We start from the raw sequence: 26,956 nt of genomic DNA, 5'->3' as shown, positions 1-26,956 counted from the left end.
CCAGAGCAGATTATTTATCGCTTCAGAGAAAATTATTTACTCCTTCAGAGCAGATGCTTTATCCTTCCAGAGCAGCATGTTTGTCCTTCAGAGCAGATTCTTTGCTCTTTCCAAGCTGTTTATTTATTCCTCCAGAGCAGATTGTTTAATATTCCAGAACAGATTCTTTGTTCCTCCAGGGCAAATTATTTGTTCCTCCAGAGCAGATTCTTGGCTCCTCCTGAGATGATTATTTAATATTCCAGAGCAGAGTCTTTGTCCTTTCAGAGCAGGTTTTCTTTCCCTTTCAGAGCAGATTCTCTGCTCCTCCAGAACAGAATATTTCATATTCCAGATGAGATTATTCAGTTCCTCCAGAGCTGCCCCAAGCAATGCAGGTTTAAGAGGGCACTGCCAGGTCCTGCTGCTGCTCAGCACAATGAAAACTCTTCCAGAGCCTCTCCAGCAGGGAAAACCCATTCTCATGAGGAGAAACCCATACCCAGGAGGGAAAATCCATTCCCAGGAATGGAAAACCCATTCCCAGGAGTGGAAAACTCATTCCCAAGAGTGGAAAACCCATTCCCAGGCAGGGGAAACTCATTCCCAGGAGGGAAAACCCATTCCCAGGAATGGGAAACCCATTCCCAGGATGGGAAACTCATTCCTAGGAATGGGAAAACCATTCCCAGGAGTGGAAAACCCATTCCCAGGAAGGGTTTTCCCTTCCCACACCCTTGTCAGCACCAGGAATTCAGGAATTGCCCTCAGGAAGCACCCGGGAGGTCTCAAGCACCAACTGAACAAAATGGGAGCACAAGATTATCCCTGAGCTAAAGGGATTAATCCAATTAAATTTAATAAGCCTTTGGAAGAGACTTTTATCTCCAAAGCTTTTTCCAGCCCTGAAATCCCCTGGGGTCTCCCTGGGATAGATGAAAATGCTCCAAGCTACTCCAGGAAGGAAACTGAGCCCCCCAGGGAAGGATTGGGATCAGGGAACGACCTGGATGGTTCCCAAGGGAAACCAGAGCACCCCCAAACCTCACCCGAGGCTCTGAACCTCGCTCCAGTGCTTGGAAAAAGCAGGAATCAAAATCCAATGTTTGCAATCACCTTTAGAGCTCCTGGGACAGGGAACAGCCCCAAACTTTGTCACCTTGCTGGCACCACCCCAAATTCCAAGGTTTTCCCCACGTTTTCCCCAGTATTTCAGCTCCTATTTCAGCTGTGGGCATTTGACAGCAACAAAGCTCCAAGGAAAGCTGGAAATGCAGATTGCATTTGAATGTTTCATCCCTTGATTTTCAGGGCCTTATCTCGATTTTCCCAGATCCCCAAAGCCAGAGGGTTTGGATTCCTTCAGGTTTGCCCTTAATGAACATTTCCTTGAATTTGGAGCTTTCTTTTTTTTTTTTTTTTTTCCTTTCTTTTTTGAAGGAGGCTTTTGAAGCATCCACAGTCCTGGAAGGATTTTCCTGCGTTTGATTTGTTCTCACAGCCTTTGGTTGAACAAAATTCTGGGACAATTCCAGAGTGGAGAAATTCCAGGGAAGCTTCCAGGGCCTAAAGGGGCTCCAGGAGAGCTGGAGAGGGACTGGGGACAAGGGATGGAGGGACAGGACCCAGGGAATGGCTCCCACTGCCAGAGGGCAGGGCTGGATGGGATATTGGGAATTAGAAATTGTTCCTTGGGAGGGTGGGGAGGGGCTGGAATTCCCAGAGAAGTCATTTTTGTTAAAAATCAGCTGGGAAAAGCCATCCCAGCTTGGGCTGCACAGGGACAATCCTGCTTCCTGGAGAGACTGGGCATTCCCAGGCAGCAAAAACTGGGAAAATCCCCCAAACCCAGGGGGTGAGTGTTGTTCATCCTTCTGAAAATAGGAATAAATGGGGCCCAGGAAGGAAAAGGAGCCTGGGGCAGGAATAACCCAGAGGGGCCCAGGGCAGGAGAAGTCGTTGGTTTTTATGGAACAGGAAAATCTGCTCTTGGATCAGCACACCCAAGGCAGAGGGACCTTTAGGGGCTACTTGGGGTCACCTAAAATGTCCCGGCCCTTTTCCTGAGGAGAGCCAGGATTCCCTGAGTTAGCCAGGATTCTTGAATTAGCCAGAATTCCCTGAATTAACCAGAATTCCTGAATCAGCCTGAATTCCCTGAATTAGCCAAAATTCATGAATTAGCCAAGATTCCTGAGTTAGCCAAGATTTCTGAGTTAGCCAGGATTTCCTGGGTCAGCCAGAATTCCTGAGTTAGCCAGAATTCCCTGAATTAGCCAGGATTCCTGAGTTAGCCAGAATTCCCTGGGTCAGCCAGCATTCCCAGGCCCATGTTTGCCACCTCTCAGCAGCTCCTGGTGACCAGAGCAGCCCCCAAATTATTCTGCCACTACAAATTAATTATTATTTGTTTGAGCAGCACCAAAGCCCTGGGAGGAGCAGCAGCTCAAAGGTTACTCAGGGTTTGGGTCTTTGAGGCTGTTACAGGCTCCAGGATCTCCTTGTTTTGGGAATTGCTCTCCAGGGCCTCTGGAATTCTCCTGGAGCTGGGGAGAGCCAGGGCAGGGCTTGAAAAGCAATTTTGGCTCTGTTGTGATGGAGCAGGAGCTGCTGTTCCCATGTGCCCAGGGATTTACAGGAGCTGCTCCAGCTGGGATTGCCCTTGGGGTTGGTGGTGTGGGATGAGTGGAATTGCTGGGAGGGATATTTTCCTAAAAATCCAAAGATTGTTTGGATTTAATTAACAGGGGCAATGTTCATTTATAGCCAATTTAGGATTTCTGAGCCAAAAAGAGGTGATATTTGAGCCATCAGGAGCTGGTTTGGCAGCTGGGATGGAGCAGGAGCCTGGAATTTCCTACATGGAAGTGAGGGAGCAGGCAGGTAGTGAGGGAAGTCATGGGAAAACATCCCCATGCTTTGTCCATCAATCCCTCTGGTGTCCAGGATGAGATGGAAGCTCAGGCCTGGCCAGGAGCTGCTCTAAGGAATCTTCAGCCCATCCTGGGGCACTCAGCACATCTTGGAGCATCCTCTGGGTCAAGTTTGGGCACTTGAACAGCCAGAATTAAAAAAAAATAATAAAGAAAGTGGCAATCCCGATGGTTGTTTGCTGCAGGAATTTCATGTCCTGCTTCCCCAGAAGCTAGGCCCCTCAACATGGCTGAAAAACTGCTCTTACTCATGCCTCCTGCTGGAGAATCACGGATTTTTAGGGATTGGAAGGGACCTTGAGGATCCTCCAGTGCCCCCCGCCGTGGGCAGGGACACCCTCCACCACCCCAGGCTGCCCCAGGCTGCTCCAGCCTTGTGGGAATCGGAGAAACAGAAACTTCCACAGACACAGGAGGGTTTGATCTGCAGCCTTGGAAGAAGTTTGGATTGATGTAAAAATCCAATACTCAGCCATTAAGCAGAAAAACCATAAACTTCTGTTTCCATAGTGGTAAGAAAGAATATGCCTTAAGTCAGTGAGAAACTGCATTGGTGAGATGGAGAAGGGCTAAAATGTAGGGGTTGTGTGAGAGTTTAGGAGTCAGAACAGAAGGCAATGTGTGTAAGTGTGACAGAAGCCCACTGGGTAAAAGCATCCACAGTGCAGCAGAAGTGAGTAAATGTCACAGACACATTCTTCTCTCTCTCAGGATTTTTCATAGAGGAGCACAGAGAGAACAAAGAGAAAGCAATTTCTACTTCTGCTCCTTGTTTTTCCCATGTGGAATGTGTTTGGAGAATTGTTCACCTGGGGTGATTGCTTGGTTGGATTCTGGTGAGGATTGTTTGAGCTGATGGCCAATCCAACCCACCTGTGGCTGCACTCTCAGAGAGGGGCATGAGTGGTTAGCAGTTAGATATGATAGTTAGAGAAAGTAGGATTGTAGTTTTAGTATCTCCTTTAAACAGTATATTAATGTATTATAGCATAGTTATAATAAAGAAATCATCCAGCCTTCTGAGCTGGAGTCACACATCATCACTTCTTCCCACCGTGTTGCCGTTGAGGCAGGACGGGAGTGATGAAGACTCCAAGTCAGAAGGTGAGAATTTATTTCAAATGCACCGCTCTGTTTATAGAGAACATTGTGCAGACCAATTTCATTGGTCCTAAATTAGAAACATCCCACACCATTGGTGCTCTGTGAATGATGCACGGTGACAGAACAGATCCATAAACAATGTGAACAACAAGAGAGAGAGAGAATGATTTACATTCCTTTGAACTCTTCCCCAGGCCCAGCCTGGTAAGAATCTCTCCTTTTCTCTCTGACTGAACTGAGTCATCCATACCACCGAGTTCACCTACATTTACAGTAAGTAAAGGTGATAGGTCAGAAAAGTAAAATAAACTTTGTGACAGGTGCCCATTGGACCAGGCAGTTCTGTATTGCCTTGTAACAAAGAACCTGTGAGTGCTCTGGAGCTATGGCCCACTGCCCGCTCCTCTAAAACCTCACAGCCTCTGAGACTGATGTTTGTGTGAGAAATAAATCCTTCTAGGCCCAAAAGCAGTGCCATCCCTTCATTAGAAAGCATGATAATAATGCTCCTGGCCTTGGGCCCTGCCAGGGATCCAGGGAGCCACACCTCCCTGTGCCACCCTCCCGGTGACACAGGGACAGGAGCTCCGTGGGAAGGGAAAACCCAACTCCTTCCATCCGTGGATCTCCCTCTGCCCACATCCCTTAGCCCTGAACACCACGGTTGTTGGAAAATATTTTTTTTTAGTCTCATGAGAAGGGTGAGATAACATAGATGTTATAATTTATGCTAATATAATTAGAAGTTGATTGTTTCTTAATTATAATATACTATAAATGGTTTTTGGTTTATTAGCTGTTTCTTATGTTGTAGATGTTTTAAAGTTAATAATCTAAAATTACTTTTTGTGGGTCTTATTATAATGTATCTTTCATAGTTCTATTTCTTTAAAGTATTTAGTCTTATTTGTAAGGCTATTTTTTTGAAACTTTTTATTAGTTTTATTTTTCTCTTAATATTATTTGTCTTATTTTATGGTATTTTTAAGTTAGTATCTCTTATTTCAAAGTTTCCATAGGATGCATACTGTGTGGGCCTCCTGTCAGGCCCTGAGAACTCCACAAATCCATTTCCCACGCAGGTCCCACCCCGTGTCCCCCTCCAGGGCTGGAATTCCCTTGGAGCTCCTTCTCTTGGAGAGCCCAGCCTGGCCCGGCCCAGAGGCAGCATGGAGGGGATTGAATTCCAAACACACTGAAATTATTATGCAAATATTTGGAAATAATCAACTCCCTCCCTCAGCTCGGCAGAGCTGAGCCAGGCGTTGCTGTGGCAACAGCCACTCTCAACCACCAGAGCTCCCGTTTGGGATTCTGGTGGTGTCCAGGGAGCCCCAGGGGAGCGAGGACAAGTTGTCCCAGCTGCTGAGGGAGAGGAGAAGGCTCCTGATGGAAGGCCAAGATCGAAGTTCCACCAGCTCTGAGGGCAAGCAGGTCTACCTGGGCTTGTGAGAACATGGCCAGGGCTCCTTGGAATGAGCCCAGGAGCTTCTCCTCTATCGCTCCAGCAAATCAAAGCCCTGTTCATGGGAGTTTTTCCTTGAATCCTGTAAAATTCCACGTTTAAAGAGACCCCCAATAACTCCCGGTGCAATCCAAGCCCAGAATGTCAGCCCAGGTCCAGAGTCAGCAGAATCCAAAATCAGCCCAGGTCCATAGTCAGCAGAATCCAAAATCAACAAAGGTCCAGGAGAATCCAAAATGAACCCAGGTCCAGGGATATGAGAATCCAAAATGAACCCAGGGACAGGGACTGGAGAATCCAAAATCAACCCAAGTCTAGGGATATGAGAATCCAAAATGAACCCAGGGACTGGGATATGAGAATCCAAAATGAACCCAGCTGCAGGAACAGGAGACTCCAATACCAACTCAGATCCTGGGACATGAGAATCCAACTCTAAACCAGGTCCAGGGACATGAGACTTCCTCCTTGAGCCTCTGATCTTGAGCTGGGTCTAAGTTCCAGTTCAGTCTGGGTGGGATGAGCAGTGCAGGGCAGGATGGCACCAGGGGATGTTGAACTTCACAGGATCCTCCCACAAAGTCAGCTCTGAACCCCGAAGCCACCACAAGACTCATGATTTTTGACAAAAATGAACACTTGAGGCTGTTTTTTCTCCCTCAGGCTCCAGGCCCACATCCAGGACAGGTTTCCAGTGCCTTTGGACACCCAGGGCTCCAGAGCTGTTTGAAGGAGGGAGCAGAGCAGCAGCTGCCATCCCCAGTCCCCTCTGGATGGAGCTGATACCAATGGGTGTGGAGGGACCTCCACCCTCCCTCCCTCAGCTTTCCCCCTCCCAGTTTTTATCCTCACTTATTTATTATTCCTTTTTTTTTTGCCTCCTGTGCAATGCGAGGCTGATTCATCCCCCCGAGCCTGATCCACCTTTTCCAGAGTCACAGGGATGGAAAAACCAGCACATTCCCAGCACATTCCCAGCACATTCCCAGCACCTCCTACGGGTTCTCCTAAGGGCAGCACCAAAAAGGCACTAAAGTGGGAATGGTGGGACACCAGGGCTGGGTCCTGCTCTGTGAGAAAAGGCTGGGAAAGCCAGGAATGTTCACCTGGAGAAGCTCCAGGGAGAACTCAGAGCCCCTGCCAGGACCCAAAGGGGCTCCAGGAGAGCTGGAGAGGGACTGGGGACAAGGGATTTAGGGACAGGACACAGGGGATGGCTCCCACTGCCAGAGGCAGGGATGGATGGGATATTGGGAAATCCTCTGAGGGTGGGGAGGCCCTGGAATGGAGTTCCCAGAGCAGCTGTGGCTGCCCCTGGATCCCTGGCAGTGTCCAAGGCCAGGTTGGACAGGTCTTGGAGAAGTCCAGGACAGTGGGAAATGTCCCTGCCATGGCAGGGGTGGCACTGGATAATTTTTGAGGTCCCTTCCAGCCCAAACAATCCTGGGATTCCACGATATAAGACCCCAACACAAAGCTCCAGGTGTTCACCAGCTCTGGGATGTCTCCAAGCCACCCCTGGGGTGGTTTCCTGTCCCCACAGGTCCCTCAGGGCAGCTCTGTCTCCCTTGGGGGATCTCTCCCTGTGGGAGATGAAGCCCTGAGGTGGAGATTGCTCCTCATTCTCCCACCCCCTTGTGAGCCTGTTTCACCCATAAAAGGACAAGAGCTCAAAGCAGTTCCCCCAGGGAGGAACGATTATCCCAAATCTCTGTGCCAGGCCCCTCACCTGGGCCAGCCCAGGCTGATTTGGGGCAGGAGCTGAAATCTGGGAGCAAAGCTGCTCTGAAAGCCTGTGCAGCCTGGAATGGCTGATGGGCCCACAGCTGCGAGTTTGGGAAAGTCAAACAGCACACAGAGAAAAGGGAATTGGAACCAACGGAGCCAAATCCCCCCTCTGCTCCGAGCAGGGCTTTGAGAGGTGCTGGAGGGGGTGACAGAGCCACGGTGACACCGACCTGCAGTGCAGAGATTTCCTCCTTTCCCTTCCCTGATCCCCAAAATACCACAGCTCTTCCTGGATGAGTGTCCCCACGGGGCTCTGCCACACAGACACAGCTCCTGGAAAGTTCTCCAGGGTTATTTTGGATGCTTTGTTTCAAATGTCACTGTGGGTTCAGGAAAGCTGCAGCGACCACTGCTGGGCACTGCTAAGGGCAGCTGTGCCCAGGTAGCCCTGGTGGCACTGTGCCCATCCTGTCCCCCACATTCCTGCCCATTGTTTCTGCAGCAGCATTAAAGGATCCATGATCCATTAAAGGATCCATGATCCATTAAAGGAACCAGTGTTCCCCACAACCTCAGGAGCTGCATCCCCATCCATGGGACCTGGGGACATCCCACAGCCCAGCTCTCCTGTTCAGCACCTCCTGCTCCAGGACCAAGGGGTTCCAGCTCCTCCGGAGATGCTCAGCCCAGCCAGGTTCATTCCTACACAGATTCCATCCATCCCAAATGCTCCAAAGCCAAGGAATCCAGTCCTTGCTCCACCCCCACAGCACCAACCCAGCAAACACAACTCTCAGGGCAGCAACTATTCCCAAATTCCAAGGAGAAGGAAAACCCAGAGAGTCCACCTTGAACAAGCCTCCCAAAAATGCCTTTCCAGGGGAGAGGGATGTGCTGGAGCCTCTGAAGGTGTCCCCACACTCCTGTCACCCACAAATGCCACCCTTGCCCAGGACAGGCAGTGCCATTCCTGCCTGGCATCCCAAACCTTGGGGCTGGGACACCCACGCCCAGCACTCCCCAAAATGCTGGTCCCAAGGGGCCACCACAAAGCCCGGGGAGAAAAGTGACACATCCTGGACTGAGCAGGCTCTGGTTTGGGCATGGTTTGGGAAGGATGGGATGGGATGGGATGGGATGGGATGGGATGGGATGGGATGGGATGGGATGGGATGGGATGGGATGGGATGGGATGGGATGGGATGGGATGGGATGGGATGGGATGGGATGGGATGGAATGGGATGGGATGGTTTTTCCAAGGAAATCACCTGAGGAAGAGGAAGCTCTTACCTGTTTCTCCCCAGATGGGCAGATACTCGTCCTGCTGGATGTCCAGCATGATTTCCAGGCCATTCCCTGTCCCCCCCTTCACCGTGGTGAGGAGAGGCCGCCCCTCCTCTCCTGAGTTAAACATGTAGCATTTCCCATATTTTGTAAACACCTGTGGGGAAAAAAGAGAGGAATTAGGGAATATTTTGGCAGAGGGATGGGAAACAGCCACAAGCTGCAGGTCAGGGGCAAATATCCACCTAAATATCCACATAAATATTCCCAGAAATAGCCTTATAAATATCCACAGAAATCCATCCAGGTTTAATCGTTTGTTTAATCATTGTGCTTTCCTTATGGAAAATAAAAGAGGGAAGGGAGGAAGGGAAAGCTGTTAGGAGGGAAAGCTCAAAAGCTCCTGGAGTCATTCCAGTCAGTCCGAGCTCTGACAGACACACACTGACCTTAAGCTCCTGCTAAAAATTCACACAATTCCCTGGTTTTGGGTGGGGTCTCAGCCCATGTAGGCCATTGGAATGCTCTCCTGGCATTAAAAATCCAATATCCCCTTAATTCCTCCCTCTGCCACTACTTGGAAAATAGGAAGGGTTAAAAACACTTGAGGAAAGATTTCCTCCATCATTTTGCTCTTCTTCAGTCTTATGTGGGGAGGATTCCAGATAGAAATTCCTGGCAAAGCCCAGGTGGAACCTCCAGGCACCACCAGCACTGCAAAGCTGGAGGGACATTGGTGCCCAACAGGGGTGGACATGGGGCTCCAAGATGGACATGTGGAACAGGGGTTTTCCAGTGGGAGAACAGGGGTTTTCCGGTGGGAGAACAGGGGTTTTCCAGTGGGAAAACAGGGGTTTTCCGGTGGGAGAACAGGGGTTTTCCGGTGGGATGGACACAGGGTTCCAGGTGCAGGACACGTGGGTTTCCAAGGGAGGGAACATGGCTTTTCCAGGGGGACACATGGCGTTTCCGAAGGGAGCAAACATGGGTTTCCATGTGGGATGGACACAAGATTCCAGGTGGGATGGACACATTTCCAAGTGGGGTGCACATGGATTTCCGAGAGGGAGGGATATTGTTTTCCAAGTGGGATGGACATGTGAAGAACACAGGTTTTCAAATGGGGTGGACATATGTTTCCAAGCAGAGTAAACATGGGTTTCCCAGTGGGATAACAGATTTCCCAGTAGGATAACACACAGATTTCCCAGTGGGATAACAGATTTCCCAGTAGGATAACACACAGATTTCCCAGTGGGATAACAGATTTCCCAGTGGGATAAAACACAGATTTCCCAGTAGGATAAAACACAGATTTCCCAGTGGGATAACGCAGATTTCACAGTGGGTAACACAGATTTCCCAGTGGGAACACAACACTCCTGGTGGGCAGCAAAGATGTCACACCTTTGCTGCTGGTGACACTCAGGGCCCGGGCTCAGCTCAGGATCAGTCTTCCCTCTGGAATGGGAAAACTCCCAGAAATCCCAGATTTAACCCCAGCCAATGCCCCCTCTGCCCTGCCCTGACAGCCCGGGGACATCCAGAACTGCTTCCTGGGATAAAGGCTCCAGAAAGCCCAGTCTGGGAACCAGTAACAACCAGTAAAGCCCAGCAATGAGCACTTGGAGCATGGGAGCCAGAGCAGCTCCAGTCCCTCCAGAATCTCTCCCACATTTGCTGAGCTCATTTGACCCCAAGATGAGTCAGAAACCCAAACAGAAGCTGGAGCCAACAGAGATTTATTCCCTCAAATATTGACATATCCTGACTAATCCAAGTGCCAGATAAGCAGGTGCAATGGGAGAGAAAGGAAATAATATTTGAATTCAAATAGGAAGCGTTTGTGAGGGGGAAAACAGTACATCCTTTAAAAAGGATTTGATATCCAAATAAAAAAAAATCCCATTTTAATACTTGCCTGTCTGATTAAACAGCTCAGGCTGGAAAGAGAAGCTGAGCCTCTGGAAGCAGCCCCATGGATGGGTTTTCCCAGATAGGCTCTGGCAGAAGTCAAAAATTCCTAATGAGGGGGGTTTAAAATCCAGCAAGGAGAAAAAGCTGCAGTGGAGAAAATCAGAGAGAAACAACAAGGCTGGAAGGGGAACAACAACCCAGGGATTGATTTTGGAGCTGCCGTGCTCGGCAGTCTGCAGGCAAATAAATCCAGGCAACTTGATGGCGTAATTTTATATAACTGTAAAAATTCCCTGTAAAAGCTCCTGTGTAGATGTGTTTATCCAAGGAAAAGATGGAACCTGATGGGCAGCAGGGCTGGAATCAATCCCAGGGAAACAGACCTCATGGGAACTGGGAAAGGACAACCATGGGACCTCTCAGCCACAGGGATTCCCATCATTCCAAAAGAAGACACAAAACATTATTCCTCATGGCATTTAAAGATATTTCCAAGTTCAAAAATCCATCTGCATTCATTCCAACTCCAAATAAATGGGATTTTGGTGTTCCAGGATCAATGGAGTCATAGAATGGTTTGGCCTTGGACCTTAAGGATCATCCAATGCCTGGACAGGGACACCTCCCACCATCCCAGGCTGCTCCAGCCTGCCCTTGGACACTTCCCCCTGCCCTTTTAGAAGCCATTCCCTGTGTCCTGCCCCTCTCCTGTTCCCTCAGCCCCTCCTGAGGATGTTCCTCCTCCTCTCCCCTTGCTGGGAGCGATTATCTGGGAAAATACAACATTGTTTTTCCAGAGTCTTCGCTTGTTTTCACGCTCAGGAAAGGACTCATTATCAGATCATCAGGATAAACCCTGGAGCTGTTGGGAAGGAAGGGTTGAGATTCACTGAAGGCAGCGAACATGAGCAGAGCAGGATGACTTAAATTCAATTTGTGTAGCTGAGGGGGGAAAAAACCCGCCTGGCTCTTGGAAATGCTTGAACAGCCAATAAAAAGGGCCAGAAACAAAATTCCAGACACGTTCCCTGAGAGTAGTCCATAAAAATTCCAGTTTGTTCCCTCTCACGGAGCACGGGGCCTTTGACAACTCCTTGGAAAATCCCTGCTTGGGCATAAAGGGAAATAATTCTAAATCTGTGGAATGGGATTTGATGGAATCGTTTAGGTTAGGAAAAGCCTTTGAGATGATGGAGTCCAGTCCATGAACTGCCTTGGAGTGACTTCCCAAGCCCCTCCTTAGCCAAGGGAAGCCCACGGAAATGTTTATTTTGGGAAGTTAAAACTCAGACCAGGAGTATCCCAAACAGATTCCAAGCACAAAGCAGACCACCAAAAGCGCCAAGAAAGCCCTGGATAAACAAATCCTGCTGCCTGTGAATTCATCAGCCTGGGAGTGGTATTCCAGAGGCCTGCCTGGAGTAATGGAAAACGAGGCATTCCAGCTTCTACCAGGATGCACAGAAAAAAAACATTCCTGCTGAGAAATCTGCCCTTCAATGCAGAGAAAAATGATGGGAAAAGGAACTCATTGGAAACCTGGGAATGACTTTTCCAAATACAGACGGAGATGCAGGCGAGGGCACACTGCTAAGGCAGGAAGGAGGTGCCAGATGGAGGTAAAACCAAGGAAAAAGAAGGAATTGGAATCCTGTGCAGTCATTTCTTCACAATTGTGGGACACAAAGGCTCAGACATTTCCCAGCAAGCCACATCCAAGGTATTCATGCAGAGTCAGAAAAAAGAAAACAAAGCGATTTTCAAGATGGGTTCAGAAGGAGAACATGGAGCTGAAAAACTGGGATATGTTTGTGCAAGAATATCCATAAGAGGATAGGGAAAAGATCCTGTTTGGTAGGAGAAAATACTTTATTCCCTGGGTTTTGCCAGAGGGATCCACTCCTAGGGCTCCCAGCTCTCCCACTGTACCCAGGGTGGCACCGAGCCCTGTCCTGATGGCACTTGGATAGAGAGATGGCTCCATGCCAGGCTCCATCCCAGTCTCCATCCTGATTTCCATCCTAGTCTCCATCCCAGTCTCCATCCTGATTTCCATCCCAGTCTCCATCCCAGGCTCCGTCCCAGTCTCCGTCCCAGGCTCCATCCCAGGCTCCATCCCAGTCTCCGTCCCAGGCTCCGTCCCAATCTCCATCCCAATCTCCGTCCCAATCTCCATCCCAGGCTCCATCCCAGGCTCCATCCCAGTCTCCATCCCAGGGCATCCCAATGATCCCTTTGCCTTCCCAGGCAGGAGGCAGTGGGACATTCTTTAAAATGGAATGATGGGAAGAAAATCCCAGCAGATGCCCACAGGGGTCTGAGGGATCCCAAAGGAATCCTTGTCCAGGGGGGCTGACCCTTGGAAAGGAGGGAACTCCTAGAATGGGCAGAAGGGATTTAATGTCTTTTCCCAACAAAGGGCAGAGGGAAGGAATCCAATGCCAATCCCAGCAGAGGGGTTGCAAGCCCAGCCTTTAGGTCATCCTCTTCATGTGTTATCCACATCCCAATCCTTCAAAAACACCGTGAGAATTCAAAAATCTCACAGCCATTGATTCCAAAGGGGTCACCCTCACCTGAACATAAGGCAAAGCTCTTTCAAAAATGAACAAAATCCAGGAGGGGGAACCCCTGGAGAGGAGGAGTTTTGGCATCTGCTCCCTGTCCAAGGGCAGTCCGTTAAATTCCTGCTTGTTTGTGCTGTCAGGAACGCGGCGGAGCCGATGTCAGACATGGAAACGCTCATCCCTCCCTCCCTGCCGGCTCTGGTCTCCCCGCGGAGCCGAGGGATGGGGAGGGAGCTGCGGGAAGCACAGCCAGGGAACTTGTCAGGGCCATGTTTACAAGGAGAGGGTTTTCCAAGGCTGAGATTCCCGCTGGGATTTGTCAGGCAGCACTGCCAGGGAAGGCAGCCGAGGTTCCCTGCGGCAGCTCCGGGTCTGCCGGAGCCTTCCCTGCCAGGCTGCTGCCTCCAGCCCCGACTGATCCCGGTCCCAGGCACGCCCTGAAGGCAGATCAATCCCGTTCCTAGCATTAATGGGAATGTTTTTCCTAAACGAGGAGCCCAAATCCAGTATTTCACAGAATCACAGAATCACCGGGTTGGAAGAGACCTCCAAGATCATGGAGTCCAGCCCAGCCCCAACACCTCAACTCAACCCTGGCACCCAGTGCCACACCCAGGCTTTGTTAAACACACCCAGGGATGGTGACTCCACCACCTCCCGGGGCAGCCATTCCAGGACTTTATCACCTTTCTGTAAAAACTTTTTCCTAATATCCAACCTCTATTTCCCTTGGTGCAGCTCGAGGCTGTGTGCTCTGGTTCTGTCAGTTCCTGGAGAAAGAGCCCAGCCCCACCTGGCCACAGCCACCTTTCAGGAGCTGTGAGAGTGATGAGGCCACCCCTGAGTCTCCTTCTCTCCAGGCTGAGCACCCCCAGTTCCCTCAGTGTTCCTCACAGGGTTTGTGTTCCCAGCCCCTCTCCAGCCTCGTTGCCTCCTCGAGTGTCCCAAGGTCCTTCCCAAACTGAGGGGCCAGAGCTGGGCACAGCACTTGAGGTGTGCCTTCAGCAGTGCCCAGCACAGGGGGACAATGACCTCCCTGCTCCTGCTGGCCACACCATTCCTGATCCAGGCCAGGAGCCACTGGCCTTATTGGCTACCAGGGCACACTGCTGGCTCGTGTCCAGCTGGCTGTCCACCAGCACCCCCAGGTCCCTTTCTGCCTGGGCACTGCCCAGCTGGCACTGCCACAGCTGCTCCGAACACACAATATTCCCAACACATCCATCCCTCCCTTCCAATCCAGCTTTTGCCACTGGACATGCCCAACTCTCTCCAATCTGTGTTTTATGGGATGGCATCAAACATTCCCAGTGGCTCACAATTCCCAGCCTTCATGTCCAGTTAAACACTGGCAGAGGAGCCCTTGGCTCCATGTTCAGTTTCCTAAGGGATATTCCCATTGGTTCCTGATTTGTGCCACCAGCCCCTCCCTGGAATGTCCTCCTGGTGGCAGGATTTGTGGGAATGGGGAGGACTCCTCAGAGCTGCCATAAGTCCATAAAAATCCCCCTCCAGCTCCAATTCATCTCCCTTGAGTGGGTGTTTAACAGGAAATACAGCCCCAAAATTTCAGCACCAAATGGATCAACTCCAATGGAAGAAGCTCCAATAATTTAGGAATGATGTTGGTCCACAAGCCAAGGGAAGTGCTGCCCTCTCCTCGATTCCATCAATCCCTGGAATTTATGGGTTGTTGGGAGCAACACCTGGGTATTCCCATCTCCCATGGGACCACAAATGAACCCAGGAACCCCAGTTCCCAAGGCTCTTTTTGGCACAACGTGAAATTAGTGAGGCTGGAAAAGCATTCCAAGGTCACAGAGTCCAACCTGTGACCAGGTGACACCCTCAGGGACCACTGAAGAGGACACGTCCTCTGGTTTTCTGGGATTTGGGAAGATTTTGGGGGAAGAGTGGGATCTTCTTAACAAAAAGTTTCTCATCTTATAAAAATCCATTAAAATAAATTTTAAATCAATTAAAAATCCATAAAAATCAATTAAAAATCCATTAAAATAAATTTAAAAATCCATAAAAATCTGTTATAAATCCGTTAAAATAAATTTTTAAATCTACAAAAATCCAGGCCCCAGCACAAAGCTGAGGTCACCTGGAATGTGCAAAGAGGTGGCTGGCCTGGGACACCTCAGGCTGATGTCCCCACCTGGGGATGGCTGGGTCACACGAGGCCACAGGCACCTGGAGGAGGCCCTCAGGAAGCAGCAGATGGAGCGGGAAGAGGAGATAGGGAGGGTGAGGGTGGTTCCAGCCCTGCTCCATCCCAGCCCCGGGGCCTTGGGGCTGGTGCCAGGCCCAGCTCCCAGGCCGGGATTCATTTGGATCCTAATTACAATCTGTTCTCCTCATCCATCCCCGCTGATTCCCTTAATTAGCTCCTGTCCGTTCCCTCGGCTGAGCTCCGTGCCCAGCTCTGGCACTGACAACATTCCAACATTCCAGTGTCCCAAAACCCTTCTGAGTGTCCCAGAGCAGCCCCTGGATCCCCTCAGTGCCTGTCCCCTGCACGGCCACAGAACCTGAGGAAAAAGGGGGGATAAAACACCTGGAGCTGGAGTCTCCATGTCAACCCCAAACCCTTCAGCTGTGCAGGGATGTCCTGCACCACGGGAATCCTCCAGAAAATAGGGATTGAGCATCTCCCATGTGTCTTAAACCCAGCATCCCAAATCCAAAGGGACTGGGAAACGCTCTGAAGCTGGGCTGTCCTGGCCACCCAGTCTCCTCAGGCACAGATTCCAGCCCCTCCACAGCCTCTGGGCACTGGGATCCTGGGGGAGGCTCCTGCAGTTTGCTCCCTGCTACAAAATCGTTTCATGGCTGGAGCTTTGAGGCTGTTCCCTGGAATTCCCAGCCATTCCACAGGTGCAGGAGGAGGAGTCGGCCCCATGGGAAGGACAAACAGCTCCAAATATTCCCACTGGGACAACTGCAGCTGCTGCCTTCCATTAAGGAAAAGCAGCTCCCTCGTCCTCAGATGAGTGAAGCACTAAAAACCCACTGGAAACACGGACACACAGAAACAGCCATATCCACTGCAAAGATCCACATCCCCTGAAATTATCCACTGGAATCCCTTCCCTTCCCTTCTGCCAGCAATGCCCAAAGCCAGGGAACTTTTCCCTGCTCATATCCCTGAGTGCCACAGCTCCTGCCTGCAGGGAAATATTTGGGAATGAGGGCAAGATCAGCCTGTCCCCAGCCAGCCCAGGGCCAGCCTGGCCACCAGGGTCACTCTGAGTGACCACAGCCATGTGATCATTGATGGTTCCGTGCCCTTTCCAAGGGATTTGTTGGAATAACCAGGCCAGAACTCTGGGATCCACCTTCCAGGCTCTTCAATTCCCTCTGCAGTCCATTGAAAAAGGTGTTCCCATCATAGAAAAGACATTGCCATCATAAAAGTGCCTCTCCAAACACTTTAGTGGGAGATGCTCAAGCACAGGGAATTCTTTTTTATTTTCCTGTGATGGCTCCAGCACTTGGGAGAGGGAACCTGGGAGAGGCAGCAAAGAACCAGGGAATCATGGAAGGGTTTGGGTCAGAGGTATTGGACAAAGCCCTTTTCTGACCCAGAGATGGGGCAACTGAGAGGTGTTTTAAAAGCTTTTATTCCATTTTCAGTCTCATGTGAAGGGTGAGATGTTATAATTCACTCCATCACAATCAGAAGCCAACCATTTCCTAATTACAACACACTGTAAGTGTTCCTTGGCCTATCAGCTTTTGCCACCCTATGCTGTAAATGCCCTAAATCTGAAATTACCCCTCGTGGGTCCTACTCCAATGCATCTTTCATAGTTTTATTTCTCCAAAGTATCTAGTGTTATTTGCAAGGCCATCCTTTGAACTTGTTTCTGGTTCCATTTCTCTCTCAGCAATGTCTGTCCTATTCCATGGCATTTCTGAGGCAGCATTTCTTATGTCAAGGTTTGCACACAGATGCACACTGTGTGAGCCTTCTGCCAGGCTTGGAGAATTCCCTACAAATCCACTTCCCACAGGAGGGACCTTAAAACTCATCCCATTCCACCCCCGCCACAGGCAGGGTCACTTCCCACCGTCTGTAAGAGCCCGTCTGAAGCCCCTTGTTCTCCATTCTGCCTTCCGATTGCCACAAGGAAGAATCCCTTCCCCTGCTGCAGTTCCGGCTTAGAACAGGACGCAGTGCAGGTGGAACCACTGAACCATCATGCTAGCTGTTCCGAACAAGGCCTGGCAAGAACTTGGCAAGGAGTTGGCAAGGACTTGGCAGAGACCTGACATGGACCCAGCATGGGACAGCCTGATGCGTGGCCTGCTTCTAATCTCCGTTCTTAAGCCAAATGAACTTTTGGGGTGACTCCCGTGGTCCTTCATTGAAGACCCCTCATCTGCCTCGTTACCACTGTGACAAATAAAGAATGAGAACCCTCCTCCCAAGGACTGAGCCTGAGACCCCTACTATAGGGAGGAGGGGAATTTGGTGGTCTGACCACTAATGACATGACCTGTTTCCCTTCAGTAATTTCAATGGACTTATTCTTCATTGTATTCATCTTGCTTTGGTGGTTTCTGTGGATTCACCTGTTCCCTCGTGGCGATTACAATGGACTTTCATTGTTACACTTGTTCCCCCCTCTTTCCTCTGTGGACTGTAACTGGACCCCTGAGTCGACCATAACTTCGGAGACTCCCCCGACACGACAGACGGATCCCCATCGTCCGGACCACCGAGGATCTCGCCTGTGTTGGTAGCTATTCCCATACCCCCCTTCTCTCTCTCTCTCTCTATCCTTTTATCTCCTTTCTGATCCCCACTTTCGCATTTACTGTTTTGGCCCCTAATAAAGGTGCATTTGTTGTGATTAACTGATAGTCCCTTGTTGTTTGCCTTTTTGCACTTTTGGGATTGGTGAAAAGAACCATCACCACACCCCGCAATAAGCGGATCATGACACCGTCCCAGGCTGCTCCAAGCCCCATCCAGCCTGGACATTCCCAGGGCTGGAACTGTGATCCTTGGATCCTGAGGGGCCACCCCAGCCTGGGAGGCAGCGTGACACGGACGGAGTGTGGAATTCTGGAATTCCTTCTCCTCCTTCCCGGCAGGATTCAGCTCCCTCCCGTCTGTGAGAACTCCCACAGCGTGGGAGGTGTGACCATGGCAGGGATGTCCCTGCTCCTCTCGGCATTCCAGGACTTCCAGTCGCTCCCCTGGGAGTGCAGGAGTGCTCACAGCATTCCACGGGGTCAGATCCCTGCTGGGATCCCAGGGCAGCTCTCCTGCCCTGTGCCCCACACACCCACAGGGAGCTGCAGAGGGGATGCTCCAGCCGGGAGTGGTGGTAATTCTGTGGAAACAGCTCTGGCTGCTGAATTCCCTGTCCCGGAGAGCACCAGGACATTCCTGGGATGGCTCCAAGTAGCCCAAGGCTGGAGGGAAGGACACTGGGGCTGCAGGGTCTGCCTTGGGGTGAGGGATCAGGGCCAGGGAATGGCCCCCAGTGCCAGGGGGCAGGGATGGATGGGACACTGGGAAGGGATTCCTGGCTGGAGGGTGGGGAGGCTGCCAGGGAAGTCCAAAGGGAGATTTTTTTATCCCTGGACCCTATCCAAGCCAAAACCTTCCCAAGAGATCCAAAGAAATGAAATTTCAGGTTGGTTATCCTGACACCCCTGAAAACCAAGCGGGTGGAGAGCCCAGGTGGAGCTCATCCAAGGGCTGGAGCCCTCTGGAGCCAGGGAATGTTCACCAGGAGAACAGCCGGGGTCTAGCAGAGCTGGGGGTGCTCACCTGGAGAGGAGAAGCTCCAGGGAGAGCTCAGAGCCCCTTGCAGGGCCCAAATGGGCTCCAGGAGAGCTGGAGAGGGACTGGGGACAAGGGATGGAGGGACAGGACCCAGGGAATGGCTCCCACTGCCAGAGGCAGGGATGGATGGGATACTGGGAATTGGGAATTCCTGGCTGGGAGCCTCCAGACTCAGAGATTTAAGGAAAGCTCCTTTCTTTGAAGCCTTTCTGTCCCCAAAGTTTTATTGGAGGTTCTAGTTTAATTTTGGGAGTTCTCAGGGCCAGGCAGAGCCTGTGGTGGTGCCACTGTCACCTCCCTGTCACCGCCCTCTCCTTCTGCTCCTCCTCTCTGTCCCTCTCACATTCCCATCACTCTGGGACACTTCCCAGCCTGAAGACCCCAGGAGCTCCCTGATCCCGCTCTCCCTGATCCTGCTCATCCCAGGGAAAGCCGATTTGGATTGAGGACCTGCAGGTTTAAGAAGTCTTTTCCTAATCCTCAGGTAAATCCAGAGATTCTGCACCCATGGGATCAAAAAGTTAATTTTTTTATTATCAAGAACCAGCTCTGATCAAGAACCAGCCCTTGCCCTCTGGCCTGGGAGGTCTCTGTGGCTCTTCCTGGGTTTGGTGGCCATAAAAACCAACTCTCTTATCCAAACCATGGACTAGAAGGAAGGCAATTCCCCCCAGAGAAGGTTTTCAGGTGTTTTATAAATCTCCCAGAGCGATGGGGGTTAATCAGCCAAAACAATTAATCTCAATTAATGCTGCCAGGTCCCACAGATGCTGCAAGGACACAAAATCCCCTTCCTCCTGCACCTCAGGATAAACTGGATTAACCCCAACTCAAGAGCTGCACTGACTCCAAGTTAAAACTCCCAAATGAACTCCAGGGGTCTGAGGCTCTTCCCTAATTCCAAGGAAAACCTGTGGCTCAGATTCCAACCCTGGAATGCCCCTGGAGCAGCGCTTGGCTTTGAGCAGATTTTTCAAATTTTATTTTAAAAAACCAACAAAACCCCAGAGAATTCCTTGGGGGATGTTCAGCTCTTCCCTGAGGAAGCAGCCGGGATCTGGGGCTCCCTTTGGTGCCCAGGAGGCTCCAAGCCCTGTCCCTGAATCCCTTCCCAGGCTGTAGGAATGAGTCCCTGCTGTGGAACCATGCCCTGCCCAGGAGCTGGGAACAGTCCAGAGAATTCCCAACCCCATCCCTGGATCCCTGGGGCATCCATGGCTATTTCCTCTGGAAGGGATTTCTGCAAATCCTGCCCAAGGAATTACCTCAGCAGCAACACTGAGCACAGAAAAACTGCCCAGGTTGTTCTGGCTTCAGAGTCCAGGGAATTCTGGGCAAGGAATTGCCACTTCTGGGAGGCAGGAAAAGCCTGCCTGGAGCCAGCAAAGCCCAGCTCAGAGCTCTGTTAAGTATCAAACTGCTCTTGGAGCTCAGGACAAAGAACTGAGGCAAGATCTGAAGCAGCTCTGCTGCTCCAGGGCCTGCCCCACATCACCACAAGCCCTGAGTATTGGGAGAAAATCCTTCCCTGCGAGGCTGGGGAGGGGCTGGAATGAGGTGCCCAGAGCAGCTGGGGCTGCCATGGATCCCTGGCAGTGCCCAGGGCCCGGCTGGACACTGGGGCTGGGAGCAATCTGGGATGGTGGAAGGTGTCCCTGCCATGGCAGGGGTGGCACTGGTTGGATTTAAGGTCCCTTCCTGTGGGAATCCAGAACATCCCTCTGGCTGCCCTGGAAGGTCTGGGACCCTGGCAGAGGGTCAGGAACCCCCCTGTACAGAGCCCCAAGAGACACTGCCTCTGATCTCTGTCCATGGAAAAGAGTTTTCAATCTTACAGGATGAGTTACAAGCTCTGAGTGTTTGATATAAGTAGTAATTGGTGTGGCACAGGTGCAAAAGTAGAATTTTAGGATGCTAGGTAAGGGGTTCAAAGGGGGCAAGATGGAGGAAACTGGGTGTGCCTTGTCCTTCTTCTTCATGCCCTCCCTGTTTCACTGTGGTGTTGGCATTTTTCTGTTGGTTTGGGCTGGGGACACACTGTTCAACATGGGTGATAGGTATTGGCTCATTATTGTAAATATACCACACGTAGTTTTTGGTATATAATGTTTGTAACATCCCACTGAGGGGCAGAGCCGTCCTGCAGGACAGACCTGCTGCAGGTCAGAGAGAAAATATTTTAGATAAGAAGAAATAAACAACCTTGAAAACCAGCACAGACGAATTACGACTCCTTCTTTGGCAGCGGGGCTGAAAGACAGAGACTTTCTACAATCTCGGGAGCATCTGAATATCACAGATCCTGACACCTTCCAACCCAAATAATTCCACAGTTCTGATTCCCAAAGGGCTCAGGAGCTGATTTCCTTCAGGCCTTGTGAGTAACTCTGAGTTCAAACTCCCAAATTCCCACGCCAAGCTGCTGTCCCAGTGCTGAGCACACAAACCCCTCACCCTGCCCAGCCAAGGGGTCAATGCCTGGGATGAGCAGTTTTCCCTAATTTTCCCCCTGCTTCCATAAAACATTTCCCAAACAGTCCTGAGCCCGGGGACAGAGTGGCCTCCTCTGTCCCCACACACAGGGGCTTCTCCAGGGATCTCCAGTCCAACCTCTCACGTCAGGGATGTTTCCCTGGCCGAATTCCTGGCACTCATTCCAGTACTTCACAGCCAGACCCCAATCCTGCCTTTCCTGCCCGGCAAAAAAATCCACCCCCCCGCCCCCCATTTTGTTTCTTTTACTTTATCCCTGTGGGCAGCTCCCCACGGGGCAGTGGTCAAGAGGAGAATTTCAGTCCCTGAAAGGACAGAACCCTGGAATATCCTGAGCTGGGAAGGACCCCCAGGATCACCCAGTCCAACCCCTGGCCCTGCCCAGACCCCCCAACATCCCACCCTGGGCATCCCTGGCAGCGCTGTCCAAACCCTCCTGGAGCTCTGGCAGCCTCGGGGCTGGGACCATTCCCTGGGGAGCCTGGGCAGTGCCAGCACCTCTGGGGGAAGAACCTTTCCCTGATCTCCATCCCAAATCCCCTGGCCCAGCTGCAGTTCCCTGGCTCCTGTCCTTGTCACAAGGAGCAGAGGTCGGAGCTGGATGTGTCTCCCCAAATCTCTGAGGAATTGGATCCCACTGACAAAAAAATCCCTTTCTGTGTCCCCCTGAAATACCCAAAGGCAGCCAAGGAGCCCCAGAATTCCTGTTCACCTCCATCCTCTGCCCCCGGCTCCTCCAGGACCCTGGGGATGTCCCTTTATCCCCACCAGAGTGGCAAATCCCAGGATCCCCCAGCTCCTTCCCATTCCCATCTGCCAGCGGACAAAACCTCTAATCCCAAATCCCTTCTCAATGGGTGCTAAAAATAGCCCAGCCCTCAGCCCAGGTGTGTGGGATGCTGTTCATTCCCTGCATCCCACCCTGGACTGGAATCCAGGGAGTGACCAGCCCCACTCCCAGGGAAGGTTTGTAGGGAATAAATCCATCCCTGCCCTCCCTGGAGGAAAAGGCTGCATGGGATGAAAGGACCCAGGACTCCTGTGTGCTCCAAAGTCCTGCTGCCGGGGGGGAAAGGGAACGGGTTCAGGGCTCAGGACAGGGATGGGAAAGGGATCAGGGCTCAGGACAGAGATGGGAAAGGGATCAGGGCTCAGGATAGGGATGGGAACGGGATCAGGGCTCAGGATAGGGATGGGAACGGGATCAGGGCTCAGGACAGGGATGGGAACGGGATCAGGGCTCAGGATAGGGATGGGAACGGGATCAGGGCTCAGGACAGGGATGGGAACGGGATCAGGGCTCAGGACAGGGATGGGAACGGGATCAGGGCTCAGGACAGGGATGGGAATGGGATCAGGGATCAGGGCTCAGGACAGGGATGGGAATAGGATCAGGGATCAGGACAGGGATGGGAACGGGAACAGGGCTCAGGACAGGGATGGGAATGGGATCAGGGCTCAGGAAAGGGATGGGAACGGGAACAGGGCTCAGGACAGGGATGGGAAGGGGATCAGGGCTCAGGACAGGGATGGGAACGGGATCAGGGCTCAGGACAGGGATGGGAACGGGATCAGGGCTCAGGACAGGGATGGGAACTGGAATGGGAACGGGATCAGGACAGGGATGGGAACTGGAATGGGATCAGGGCTCAGGACAGGGATGGGAACGAGATCAGGGCTCAGGACAGGGATGGGAATAGGATCAGGGATCAGGACAGGGATGGGAATGGGAACAGGGCTCAGGACAGGGATGGGAACGGGAACAGGGCTCAGGACAGGGATGGGAACGGGAACAGGGCTCAGGACAGGGATGGGAACGGGATCAGGACTCAGGACAGGCTGGGAACGGGATCAGGACATTGTAGGAAAGGGAATGGGATCAGGGATCAGGACAGGCTGGGAACAGGAACGGGATCAGGGCTCAGGACAGGCTGGGAACGGGATCAGGGCTCAGGACAGGGATGGGAACAGGATCAGGGCTCAGGACAGGGATGGGAACAGGATCAGGGCTCAGGACAGGGATGGGAACAGGATCAGGGCTCAGGATCAGGGCTCAGGACAGGGATGGGAATGGGATCAGGACATTGTGGGAAAGGGAATGGGATCAGGGATCAGGACAGGACTGGATGATGCCAATGGAACAACAAGGAAAAGCTCCAGCATTCCAAAAGCCAAAACCGAGCTGGGGATGACAGGAAAATGAGAAGTGACAGAGCTCATGAGATCCCCTGGGATGGGGGAGTTGAGGACACTGCAGGATGGGCTCAGCACAGGCACTGAACTCCCTCAAGGAACTTCATCCCATTCCAGGATGAACAGCCAGGATTTTCATTAAAAATCCCACTTTTTCGGCCCAATTTTTTGCAAAAAAAGCAAAATGTGCATTCCCCCCTGATCTAGGGGGGCTTTCAGGAGCTGCTCCCTTGTTTTTCCTGCCTGGATGAACTTGGTGCCTCAGCTGGAAAAAACACCAGGAATTTCAAGTGATGGATAAAGTGCATTAACCTCAGAGTGAACCTTCCCTTGCAGGGCTGCCTGGCCACACTCAGCTTGCAATTCTCACAGAACGAGGAGCAAGCTTGGGCTCCAGAGAGCCTTCAGTGGGCTCCGAGGAGCTCCTCTGAACCCCACAGTGCTCCCCAGTCCTGGCAGGAACTAAAACGTTGGGATCACAGTAAAGCATGGAGTTGGCTGGGGATGGGGAGAGAATTGGAGGTGAAAACATAACAATAATAATAATAATAATAATAATGATGATGATGATTATGTTGTCACCAGGCCTGCAAAATTCCCACAAAGAATGAGGCTGCTCCAGGGTGTCCCTGGGCTCCTCCGTTATCCAGGGCATTGTGGAGCCATCCCTGTGTCTAATCCCATTTAAAACCACTGGGAAATGCAGTTCCTGAGGCAGGAGCTGGGAATCCCTGAGGGCAGGAGAAGAACATCCATGTCAGCATTCCCAGCCTGTCCAAGGAGAAGGGCAGGGAAAGCACTCCTGGATGCTTCACTGGCTTTTCCAGCAGGAACAGCAGCTGGCTGAAAAGCCAGGGATAATGTTTAATCATGTTTAATCCAGGCCAGGCACTGCAGAGTTTTCAGAGAGAAGTTTCCATGGGTTTTTCTTTGTGCTCTGAGCAGAATCACAGCACAGATGCATGTAATTCCAGCCAAAGCTGATCCCAGTGAAACCCAGCTCCAAAAGAGTTAATTCCAGGCCCAGGGCTGGATCCTGGGGCATTCCGGGCTGTGGCAGCCCAGTCTGTCCCAGCCTCCAGGAGGACAAAGGTGGATTAAATGCACAAAGTGCCCTCTCCCTCAGCCAAAGGGCACAGCCGAAGGGGATTTGGGCTGGAGGGGGGCTCAGCCCGGGCTGGTGAAGCCCCAAGCTCAGTCTGGGCAGGGGAATGTTCCCAGGGCCCGAGTCAGGGATCTCCGGGTGATGGAAAAGCACCAGACAGGGTGAGGAGGGAGAGGTGATCCTTCTCACCTTCAGATCTTCCCACGAGGAGGTCAAGAAAAATGGATTTGAGAGGGGAGGGGGGAATCAAAGCTCCACCAAAACACAGCAGGAGAGGAAGAGCCTCCCCCACCTGGGAGCAGGGAAGGAGAGCGGGAGATGCTGGGAATGCCAGGGGGGGAGGGAGTTTTCCCCTGGGAATTGCTGCTACCCTGGGCAGCTGGAGAGAAAACCATGGGACACATCATCAGAGAGGCTCTGGCTGGAGGAAAGGAGTTCTCCTCCTTATGCCACAAAACCCCTGGATCCTACAGGACAGGGAGATCCCCAAGGTCCTCATTCCAGAGCTGTCCTCAGCACTAAAAATCAGGGATTTTCAATGGATTCTCGCTTTTTTCCTCCTCCCTTCGAGGAGAGGCACAGGGAGGGACCTTCAGGGTGATCCCTGCTCCCACTACAACACATCCCTGATCCCCAGGAGGAAAATCCCAGCGAAGGGAAACCTCCTCCTGTCCCACCCTGGAGCTGTCTGTTGGCTCCTCAGTCCCTCTCTGCTCCTGTGCAATCCCTGACAGAGCCATCCTGCCTGGAAATGCACATCAGACCGGGAGCAGAGGGGAAAGAGGGGAAAGTACTGCTCACCCTCCCCATTCTGGGCTTCCCCTGCAGAGCTTCATCTCCAGCCCCACAGCCTGGGGAGCGTCCCAGCGATCCCTGATGGGAAATCCAAGGCTCCAAAGAGGATTTTTTTCCAATTCCACACTTTTTTCCCCTGATGGTTTGGACAAAATACAAGGAGCTGGAAACACAAGAAGAAAGGAGTGAGTGTTTTTTTTTGTTTTTTTTTTTTTGGAAACTCGGTAAGAATTTGGATTAAAAATTCCTGAGGGTGGGAAGGGGCTGGCACAGCTTTCCCAGAAGAAGCTGGCTGCCCCATCCCTGGAGGAGTTCAGAGATCCAGGGCACCCCTGGGGGGATTTTCCCACTCTGACACGGAAGAAGCAGAGATCCAGTGAGGGAGGACTCACCCAATTCCCTCCAGCCCGGACAGAGCTGGGGCAGCCCTGGAGGATCTGAAAGGGAGGGAGCAAAGCTCCAATGATCTGCGGGGAAGGCTGAGCCAGGAGCTCCTTCCTGGTGCCCTCTGTAGCTGGCAGGGCTCGGGCAGAGCTGGCACCGGGGCTGGGACGGAGCAGCTGCTCCAGGAGGGAGTTGTGTGACTCACAATGAAACATAAACTTCAAGGGATTTAGAGATTTTAGAGGAGCTAAGATTTTAGTTAGAGAAAAGCCTTACTGGAGTTAATTAAAATATATGAGTAGGCCTCGATGAAGTTGAGAGTTAGTAGTTAACTAATAACTGATTGCTTGTCAACACAATGTTTAGTTAGCTGGGTTTGTAATGAGGAATATAGAAACTGACAAATAGCTTTTAGGAACATAAGGCAATTGTGGGCCTCCTCTGCTCTGAAACCAATGGAAGACAGAGAATGGGAGTTCTACCAAGGTTCATTTGTCATATTTGCACTGAAAAGGTAGAAAGGTCAGAATGAGGAAGACTTCATTTACTTCCTTATTTTGGGACCCCTCCCCATGAAAGGCACCCCTGACCCATTTCAAGGAACAAACTACACATGCTTAATAGCTTTTGCAATGATTAGCATACGCAGCGAGGATGGGATGTACCAAAATGATGGATATGCATTTGTATTTTGGGTATTCAATACTTTTATGGATAAAAGGACTCTGTAATCACCTGAAAGGTTCGGCGTGTATTTGGGAGCTATCCCGCACGCTGCCCAGCGCCGCAATAAACATACACTTTCTAACTTCAAACTGTTAGAGAGTTTTTGTCTGTCACAGTTGGGTATCCGTACTAGACCAATAGCCATATTTCTTTAATAAATCAACAGGAGCCCTGGCTGGGCGATCTGAATGAACTGCAGCGAGCCCTGACAGCACCTGGCAGCAGGAAATGACACTCTGGGAAGCACAGGTGACACTGGTTTTCTCCCTTCCCTGTCCCCTCCACAGCCTGGAGCTGTGGCTTCCTCTTTGCTCCCTGGAGATGCAGGAGAGCAGCCTGGCACAGCCGGGGATGCAGGGCAGGGAAAGCAGGTAGCCCCCAGCAGCCCCCCAGCCCGGGGGCTGAGCCAAGGCTGGAGGTGGCACCTGGGGATGAGGGGCTGGCCTCCATGGTCTCACAGGGCTTTCCCCGCT

At 51.6% G+C, this 26,956-nt stretch overlaps 2 protein-coding genes across 5 annotated transcripts in view; both read right to left on the bottom strand.

Annotated features, from left to right (window-relative positions):
- The window catches only part of LOC137486713 (acid-sensing ion channel 2), a 429,682-nt gene that overhangs the window by 30,455 nt on the left and 372,271 nt on the right, over window positions 1–26,956 (bottom strand). For all 3 annotated transcript variants that reach the window (XR_011005784.1, XM_068212173.1, XM_068212175.1), the window contains exon 2: window positions 8,501–8,651. Coding sequence is in view for 2 of the 3 variants with exons in the window: in XM_068212173.1 (XP_068068274.1) it covers window positions 8,501–8,651 (151 nt within the window). In the remaining variant the exon portion in view is untranslated. The remainder of the gene's footprint in view (window positions 1–8,500; window positions 8,652–26,956) is intronic.
- FTSJ3 (FtsJ RNA 2'-O-methyltransferase 3) overlaps window positions 1–26,956 on the bottom strand; it is a 295,974-nt gene that overhangs the window by 87,824 nt on the left and 181,194 nt on the right. The window lies entirely within an intron of this gene.

This window comes from Anomalospiza imberbis, chromosome 22 (assembly GCF_031753505.1).
Source record: "Anomalospiza imberbis isolate Cuckoo-Finch-1a 21T00152 chromosome 22, ASM3175350v1, whole genome shotgun sequence".
Lineage (NCBI taxonomy): Eukaryota > Metazoa > Chordata > Aves > Passeriformes > Viduidae > Anomalospiza > Anomalospiza imberbis.
The sequence above is the reverse complement of the archived record's forward strand: the minus strand, read 5'-3'. Positions and strand labels throughout refer to the sequence as shown.